A 9,228-nucleotide genomic window follows, 5' to 3' on the forward strand; every position below is an offset into this window, starting at 1 on the left:
GAGTCCTGGGCCACTGCCCGGTGCTGGGGGAGGGGGTGCAAGTCCCACGTGGCGGCAGGTAGTGGGGCATGGTGTGCACAGAGCCCCTCCCCGTGCCCCATTCCATGGCCCCCGCCCGCCACCAGCGCCCCCCTCTGGTCTGGGCACCCCCTCCACATCTGGGGTAGGAAATGGCTTCTGTCTCTTTGTGAGCTGGGCAAGTGGTCCACGCGTGGCGGGAGAGGACCTCGTGAGGGCGACCACAGTTGGGTTCGGGCCGTGTCTCTGGCGGGCCAGGCAGGTGCAGCTCCCTCCCCCCAGGCAGCCTCCTGCCCCTTGGGCAGCGCACCCACCGCGATGAGAAAAGTGCCGTAGACGCCTTGCCCATGGCAGTCCATTCAGGCCGGCCCCGGGCTCCATCTGGCCCGGCCTGAGCTTCTCTTGTGAGCAGCCCACCCCTCCCCCCGCGCTATCCTGGTCAGGGCAGCCCAGGCTCCTCCCGAGTCAGCAGGGTGACAGGAGGGCACAAACCGGAGAGTGGCCAGGCCAGGCAAGTCCTTAGGTGAGGGCAGCGCCCCAGAGATCAGGACCCGAGGTTCCCCATAACCAGCCGCTCTGACCTGGGCTGTAGCCTCCCCCTGGGACCAGGGGCTCCCACGGAGGCGCACAAGGTGCGACCCCCCCCCCCCACCAGCAGAGCAGACGGGAAGGAACCGTCAGCGCTCAAGCATCCTGCCCTGGCGCCTCTACCCGCCCCTGCTTGACTCACCTCCTCTGGCCTCCAAGCACAAGCCCCAGAAACGTTGCGTCGCCCCAGCCCTCACAGCACCATCTGAACCTTTCCCAGGTGTTTTCGCCTTGTTGGCCTCCGGCCACTGCCTCAACTTGGCTGCACTGCTCAGCCCTGCGCTAGACAGAGGACGGGCCCTGCCTGGTCCTGGCGCACGTGTGGACAGCGGCCGTGCCCTGTGGAGCCGTGCCGTTCCTCCCGGCGTCGTGCCGCCGGCCCTGCATGTGCCGCCTCAGGCAACAGACTCGGAGGCCTGGCCTCGCGCGCTGGGGGCCTCCCGTGGGGACCCGGTGCGCAGGGTGGCCCCCATGTAGGGCGCCCTCCTCTGGGACCACGCGGAAGCTTCACGCCACTGTGTTGGAGTCCAGTGCCGCGGGCAGAGAGGACAGCTCCCAGGCCCGACGGTCCCCTTCCTTCCACTGGGGGGCCTGTAGGCCTGGCTCGCACTTCCTTTCCTGTAACGTGTATTTGCCCTCGGAGCTGCTGGATGTTCTCGCCCCGGCAGCCCTGGTTCTGCACCCGCGGGGGCCTTTCCCAGAAATAGAAAGTGAACAGACTACAAGGGGCAGAAGGTGCCGGCACGACTGTGGGCCACATCAGACTCCCGGTCATGGGAAACGGAGGGTACGGGGCTTGCACAGGTGGTGAGAGAACAGAGCGGGCACCAGCGACGGGGTCACGGCTCGTGACACCCCAAGACGAGCATAGGCCTCATCACCAAGAGTGGAACAGCTTCCCCTGACGCAGGATCCTGAGCGTCCCAATGCTCGTCCCCATGAGAAGAACCCACAGACCGTGAGCGCTGGGAGGCAGTGAGGAACAAACACGCTTCACGGAACACTCACGCGTGCACACTTCCCAGCTGTGTTGCTGCTAGGGCCCAGAAGCAGCAGTGAGCACACTGTCCTCCAGTCAGAGGGACCAGGGCTCCGGGGGGAAGTCACCGACCCCGGGACGTGTGACGATGAGCTGGGGCGTCTCGTGCCAGAAAGTAAGGAGATGACGAAACAAGACGGGAGACGTCCAAAGTCAGAGGAACCAGCTACAGAGCTCCGGTACCCGGAGCGGCAGCAGTCTGAGAAACTAAAGGAACCACGCGGGTCTGTTTTCTGACTCGAAGTGGCGCGTACCCACACGTCCGCACTGAGACAGGTGGCTGACCCGAAAGGAGAGCAATGACCCGACGGTGCTTCTGGAAGAAATTGAAAACCCACCCCTAAGTTCACGTGGAATCTCAAGGAAGCTCAAACAGCCAAAACGATCGCGACAAAGAAGAACAAAAGTGGAGGATTCGCACCTCTGGTTTCAGAACTTGTCACAAAGCTGCCACTGTCCCCACCGTGTGGTCTCGGCACAGAACAGTCGCACAGGCCCATGGCGCAGGATGGGGAGCCCGAAACAAGTCCCCGCCGACGCGAGTGCTGACAGGCCGCCAGGCCCGGCCAGCGGGCAGAGGGCAGAGGGCAGTCCGCACAGCGAATGGCGCTGGGAAGACAGGTGTCCAGCTGCACAAAGGAGCGGTCGGGCCTGGACCATACGGCACTTTCAAAAATTAGCTAGAACATCAGAGACCGAAGCACAAGAGCTAAAACCCATGGAGGAACACAGGGGAGGAGCTTGGTGACACTGGATTTGGAAATGATTTCTTGGACACGACACCAAGATCGCAGGCAACAGAAGTAAAAATAGATTCACTGGACGTGATCAAGATGAAAACCTGCGCATCAGAGGACGCCACCAACAGACCGGGGAAAACAGTTACGAATCCCACGCCTGAGAAAGGCTCGGGCTCCAGAGTACGTGGGGAACACAGAGGACTCCGCAAGCACCGAACGACGGACGACGGACTTGCACAGACATCGCTCCGAAGAAAACACACAAATAGCCAAGCTCACGAGAAGGTTGCCCAGCGTCGTGAGTCGTGAGGGAAAAGCGAATCAAAACCACAGCAAGGCACCACCTCGCACACAGTAGGGTGGCCGGTACCAGAATTTGGAAAAGAAAGAAAAGAACACGTGTTGGGAAGATGAGAAGCTGGAACCCTTGCGCACGGCTGGCGGGAACGTAAAATGACGCTGCCGCCGCGGAAAACGCTGGCGATCCCTCCAAAACCTAAGCACAGAATTATCAGTGGGTCAGCAGCCCCACGTCTGTGCACCCGGAACAGCCGAAGGCAGGGTCTCGAGGGGACGCGTGCGCTCGGTGTTCCCAGGAGCCAGCAGGTGCGAGCCGCCCAAGTGTCCATCAGCGGATGAGCGGATAAAGAAGATGTACGATATGCGCACAGTGGGACATCCCCCAGCCTCGCGGGAGGGAGACACCTGTCACGTGCGGAGGAGCCCCAAGGGCATGATGCCCAGTGACAGAAGCCAGAGACAAAAGGACAGGCCCGGTGTGACTCCACCCTCGCAAGGTCCCCGGAGCCATCACGTTCACAGCCACAGAGAGAGGACAGTGGGCGCCAGGGACGGGGGAGGGGACGGGGACCTGATGTCTGATGGGGGACAGACGTTCCAGGATGGGACAGTCCTGGGGATGGGGGGGTGAGCACACTGGATGCCACGGAACAGCTCGATGAAATTTTGTTAAAATGGTAACTTTTATGTTATGTTTATTTTGTCACAAAAAAATTTCTAAATAAAAATTTTAAAATTAGTTGAGAAAAAAGGGGAGCGACGACCATTGGTCCCGGGGACCTGAACTGACACCTGCAGATGTCACCATAGGTGGAAGCTCTGAGTGACAGAGAAGACACGGGCAGCATCCCTGGGGAGCCCCCTTCGCCCGCCCCTCAAGCCCAACCCACCACCGTCCCACCACCCTGGCCACAGCGGGACCGCGACCCAGGAGCCCCACTGACCCGGGGGACAAGGGTGGCAGCCAGGGCGGCTCGCAGTGCCCACACCGACTCCCCCGACAGCTGTGGGGACGGGGGGATGAGAAGTCCAGCTGTGCCACCTGTGTCGGAGGTCACCTTCTGCAGTCACAAGTCATGTCCTCTGGCATCACAGGTCACGCCTGCTGGGCGGCTATGGACCGGCTGCCCTGTTTCCAGCCCCTTGAACTCAGGGCCACAGAGGGTGGCTCTCACCTGTGCGAGTGCCTGGCCCAGGGTGACGGGGCCCTGTCCTCAATTCTGTGTTGTCTTCGGGGTGGTGGCCCCTTGCAGGGAGATGCACCCCCTGGCAAGCGTGGGTGACCCATGCACCGTGCCCAGACTGTTCTTGAAAGTGGGCTCAGAGACGTGCTCAGCCCAGGAGGCTGCTGGCGCCCGCGTCCGTTCTTATCCGGACCATGACCCTGTGGTGGGGACGAGGCTCCCCGGGCCTGCCACCACTGAGAGTGGGGCCCGGTCCCGTGGTCCTCAGCGGGCGGCTCCCGCGGGGGAGGGTCTGCAGGAAGCAGGCAGTTTGAGGGAAGCTGTGGAGTGACGTGTTTTCCCTTCTGTTCCTGCTCTCCCGGGAAGGCGTCTCTGCTGGAACCCGAATGCCGCCAGGTGAGTTTCCTGTGCCCTTGTCTGCATCGTGGGAGGGCTGGATCAGGCCGCCGGTTTCACATTTCTCTCTGAGAACCACCGTGTCCGTTTCAAAACAGGAGCCCCAGACAAACTCGAAGGGTATAAAACAACCATTAGACACACTTCCACATTTGCTGCCCAAACAGAGCGAGTGTGCAACAGGTCAGGCGTTGGGGTGGGGGGGGTCAACCAGAGGGCATCATGTTCCCTCCATCCGTCCCTGACCGCACAGCAGCACCTGCACACCCAGTGCGTGCCGACCGGCGCCCCAGCACGTGCCGCGAGTGGGGGCCGGGAGCCGGCCTTCCGCGTGGCCGCAGCATCTCCGAGGCGGCACACGCAGCGCGGAGGTCCTCTGTTGCCCTTCGCCTGCTGTTAAAACGGGCTTTGCTTTCAGTGCTGAGGTGAATGGTGCTGATCTCGGTTCATCCTGTTATGCCCAGAGTTCGTGATCCCCAAAGACCACCAGGGAGCCGAGTCCGATGCAAAAGCAAAGAGCCTTTATTCGAGCTAGCTCGAGCTCAATCCCCTACCTGCCCCGACGCAGGGGTGAGATGCCGGTGGGGAGAGAGAGCGAGTTTCAAAAGCACAAAGGTTTTATAGGGGTCTAGGGGCAGTTGGTGAGGTAATGGCTGTGGCCTCGGCCGATTGGCTGGGGAAGGGTCATGGCCTCGGCCGATTGGCTGGGGAAGGGTCATGGCCTCGGCCGATTGGCCGGGGAAGGGTCGGAGTCCTGTTACGCAGGTGGCGGGCGTGTTTTGATCGGGGAGTTTGAATGGGTGAGCGGGAGGTTACTCCAGGGGAGGAGGCGCGGTCTGAGGTTTCTGCGATTTTCCCGGAAAGGGGCCACGTCGGGGACATAGTCACTCACGGTGGAGGACACAGAACAAGATGGAGTCGGCCGGCGCAGGCCCGCTCTCCCAATCCCTCTTTTCTCTCTCTGCCTACAAGTTCTGGCTTTTCCATCTTCCTTCCGACTGTGGTTCTGTCTCCTTCCCAGCACTGGCCAGCTTTCAGGCCTGTGTAAATCAAGGGCCATGGTGTGTGATGAAAAGAACCCTCACTTGGGTTCGGCCAGGGGAAACGCCTAACCTCGAATGATCCTGGGTGTTCTAGTTAGACGCAGCCAGTCCGGCTCAGCCCGTGGTCCAGGACGCCTCTGCTTCTGCCAAGTGTGGCCATGGCCGTGCTGCCCGGCTCCCATGTTTCTTCTCCATCATCCCGTTCTGCGTGAATTTTAATTCACATAGATTTAGTTTAACATCAGTCAAAATGGTCCTTTCCAAAGAACCAGTCTGTAGTTCAGTAGCGTGAGAGGTGTTACTGACAAACTTCACACCCAACCTTAAAACCTGAGGCTGGGGCGCCTGGGTGGCGCAGTCGGTTGAGCGTCCGACTTCAGCCAGGTCACGATCTCGAGGTCCGCGAGTTCGAGCCCCGCGTCAGGCTCTGGGCTGATGGCTCGGAGCCTGGAGCCTGTTTCCGATTCTGTGTCTCCCTCTCTCTCTGCCCCTCCCCCCGTTCATGCTCTGTCTCTCTCTGTCCCAAAAATAAATAAAAAACGTTGAAAAAAAAATTTAAAAAAAAAAACAAAAAAACCTGAGGTTGCCGAGACGCTCACCTGGGACGAGACCGCGTGAACCGCGTTCTGGCAGGTGTGTGACCCATCGGCCCCAGTGCCCACAAACCCACTCCAGGAGAAGGGGTCTTATCAGCATCTGGACAAGCGTGCAAGGGGGCGACAGGGCTGGACAGGGCCTCATGCAGGGCGGCCTCAGAGGGTGCTCTCCCCATGGCTGTTCTGAGCCACGCAAAAGGAGGGGAGCCCTGGAACACAGGGCCAAGGCCATCCTTCCCCTCTCCGGCAGGGGCCACCGCATCATCAGAAAGCCAAGGTCACAGAGAAGCATTCATGGAGGGCAGAGACACTCAGGTCCCTACACCCAGAAGGCAGAGGAGGAGTCCTCCGCGAACACAGTTCTGCGGGGCCACCTGCATTTGCCGCTGTGTGGAGATTTGTGCCATCTGACGGGACTGCCGTCAACGATGAAATGTTCCAGATCTGCACCATCCATCAGGGCAGCCACCAGCCATGTGTGGCTAACTGAGCGCTTGAGGTGTGGCCCACGTGACCGAGGAATTGACATTTTCATACCACTGAAATAGAAGAGCTGCTACACACGGCCAGTGGCTCCCACGTTGGAGGCGCACTTCAGTCCTGCCCCCATGTACCCTGGGGGCCCGTTCTCCTCCGCACCCTGGCAGCTGGTGACCAGGGCCTCCAGCTGTCAAGCAGGGGAGGAAGATTTGGACCCGGGGCCACGTGGTGTCAAATCCCACGCTCTGCTCAAACACAGGCCCAGCCAAACGGTGCAACGGCAGCTTTGGGGCAGCTCAAGCTGCCCTCGGCAGGCTTCCTCCCCTGCCCTCGAGGGTCTCCCTCTCCCTGAGGTCTAAATCGACCTCCTCCCCATGCGTGACTCCTCCCCTGCCCTCGGCAGCTTGCACTCAGAGGCCATGGGGGATCTGATTTACCAACGGAGATGTGGCAGGGCCATGTGGTTGTGTTTGCACCACACTCCCCAACACCAGGCACGGCCCCTGCCCCCCAGCTGCCCTGGGCCTAGAGGCTCCTACCCTCTGCTGTGGCTGTTGCCACCCCGTTGTTATCGTAGCAGCGTGAAGAAGACAGCCACGTGAACCTCCTTTCAGTAAAACCACCAGAGAGAAGGGATTCAAATATTTAAATTAAAGTATCACCTGCATTTTTTATTTTACAAAATCATACAGAAATAGATGCTACCAATAAAGCAAAGTTCGTAGTTGTAGTTAGATAAGATCAGGGGAAAGCTTGTTTGGGTTTGAGGTGATTAGATGTCCCCAAGTGAAAACCACAGTGTATTTGACTTTCAGATTAAGGTTCTTGTCAGTGTGGCCGCTTCAGGGCCCTGGGGCCACCTTGAACCCTGTTAACAGGAAGTTACTTCCCAGGGAGTCTGAGACCTCCCTGAGCCAACGCCTGCCTACCTTTCGCTGGTCCCCGGCCCTAGTCTGGTCCCTCACTGTACCCACCCACAGGAAAAGTAAACCCACAGCCCCAGCTGGAGACCCACGCTCAAGGCCAGCTCCCAGGGACCTGCCTGGCTTCCGGACCCCTCACTGCTCCACTGTCACATCCCTCCTCAGCCCTGGGCTTGGCCAGGTGGGGGCAGTGGGCCAGGCTGTATCTGTCAGCTCCCTCCTTGAAGGGAGGGGCCACATTTGGATTCTGGTCCTTTCCAACATTCCCTGCCCTGAGCGGGCCTGCCCTGGGGCCTTTCCTGCCCCCTCTGGGTAAGAGAAGAACCCAGACTGTCTGCCCTGGAGGACAGAGCCCGGGATACTGCCCCTCCGAGCGAGCACCCTTGTGGACTCTCCCAGGAGGATGCGCCTCCTCTCCCAGAAGATGCAAATTCTCCTGGAGGGAGCTGGGGCCTCTGTCGCTGGGCTCCCTGGTGGGCAGTGACACGTGACCCAGCGGAACTTCCGCTGGCACCGCGGCCCTCCGGACGGTCCGCAGGCGGCAGCGTCCACACTTCCAGGCCACTGTCCCCACGCAGGGGTGGCCGAGGGCCCGCGGCAGGAACTGGGGCCAGTCGCCCCGAGTCTGTGGCAGGGACTCCATGCTGGGGTCCCCCGGACAGCGGGGCCGAGGTGCGGGGTCGCATGGGGGTCCTGCAGGGACCTCCCCGGGCCGCAAGTGCCCCCCCTCCGGCCCCTCCCAGGACCAGGAAGGCGGTAGGCATGCGCCAGGCGCCCTCCCAACCGGCCGGAAGTAGTATCTGGAGAACGCTCCAGAAGGACAGACCCTCCGTGGGCCAGGGCAGGTGTCAGGGGTGGAGCCAAGGCCAGGAGGCAGGGCCTGGGTTGCAAAGGGATAGGGCAAGGCCCAAGCTGTGGACCCTGTCCGCCAACCCCCTCCTCTGCGGGCATCCTGGGGGCTGCTGGGGACCTGGCGGTCTGTAATTTTCTTTAAGTGGCTCAGTGGAATCCCTGTCTCTCATTGGCTGGGTTATGGCAGTCCCGCCTTAGTTGGGCTCTGGCTGTCTCTCATTGGCTAGGCCATGACTACCTCTCACTGGCTGGGCCGTTGCCAGGACAGGAGGAAACCTTCCTTCCTCCTGCGGGGTGGTGAAGTGTATCCACCTGCAAGGTCCTTGCTGGGTCTTTACTTCACCGGGCCGTGGGCCGAGAGCTCCCTTGCTGGCCTCCCCCCGCTGTTTCAGCGCGGTTTCCCTTCACATTTCCTAGTGGCCTTGCACTAGGCCTTGCACAAGGCCTCACATCCCAGCTCGCGGGCACAGATAGTCCTTCTGTGGCTGTTTTGACAGCTTTCCTCCCAAGAACTTCCACATGATTCACATGTGTGTCCCTGCATGCTAACGTGTGTTCCGTGTGTGCATCTTGTGTAGGCCTTGCTGAGCAGTTGCTTTCGAGACAACAGACGGAAAGCCTGTTGTGAGCAGAGCCTGGGCCGCCAGCACCTCCTGCAGAGGGAGGAGGGCGGTCGCCTGGGCTCACGGGCTCTTTCCTCACTAGGAGCTGGAGCAGCAGCTCATGATAGAGAAAAGAAACTACCGGAAGACTCTGAAGTTCTACCAGAAGCTCTTACAGAAAGAGAAGCGAAACAAAGGTAGTGTTGCGTGTCCACATGCCAGAGCACAGAGTTGGACAAAGGGCCCCCCCGACCCCGGGAGCTCAGGGGACCACTTTGTGCCACCTCTGCCTGCCCCCAGGTTCCGAGGTGAAGACCATGTTGTCCAAACTGAAAGGGCAGCTGGAAGAAATGAAGTGCAAGGTGCAGTTCCTTGGACTGGTCAAGAAGTATCTGCAGGCAAGTCCCCCTGCGTCTCTGCCCCTCCCACCCCTGCCTCCCATCCCTGTCCCTCCCATATCTGCCCCC

General features: G+C 60.6%; 1 protein-coding gene across 3 annotated transcripts in view; it reads left to right on the forward strand.

The window, feature by feature from the left end:
* Positions 1-9,228, forward strand: part of KNDC1 (kinase non-catalytic C-lobe domain containing 1) — a 64,786-nt gene that overhangs the window by 41,868 nt on the left and 13,690 nt on the right. Inside the window, exons 18-20 of one of the 3 annotated variants that reach the window (XM_040486868.1) lie at positions 4,236-4,265; positions 8,865-8,958; positions 9,062-9,159. In XM_040486868.1, coding sequence (XP_040342802.1) covers positions 4,236-4,265; positions 8,865-8,958; positions 9,062-9,159 — 222 coding nt within the window. Of the gene's footprint in view, positions 1-826; positions 2,037-4,235; positions 4,266-8,864; positions 8,959-9,061; positions 9,160-9,228 lie in introns of those variants that run through there. The other 2 variants (XM_040486869.1, XM_040486870.1) reach the window with 2 other exon arrangements.

The sequence above is a fragment of the Herpailurus yagouaroundi genome, unplaced genomic scaffold, assembly GCF_014898765.1.
Source record: "Herpailurus yagouaroundi ecotype Mexico unplaced genomic scaffold, PumYag 163, whole genome shotgun sequence".
In the NCBI taxonomy this organism is placed as follows: Eukaryota; Metazoa; Chordata; class Mammalia; order Carnivora; family Felidae; genus Herpailurus; species Herpailurus yagouaroundi.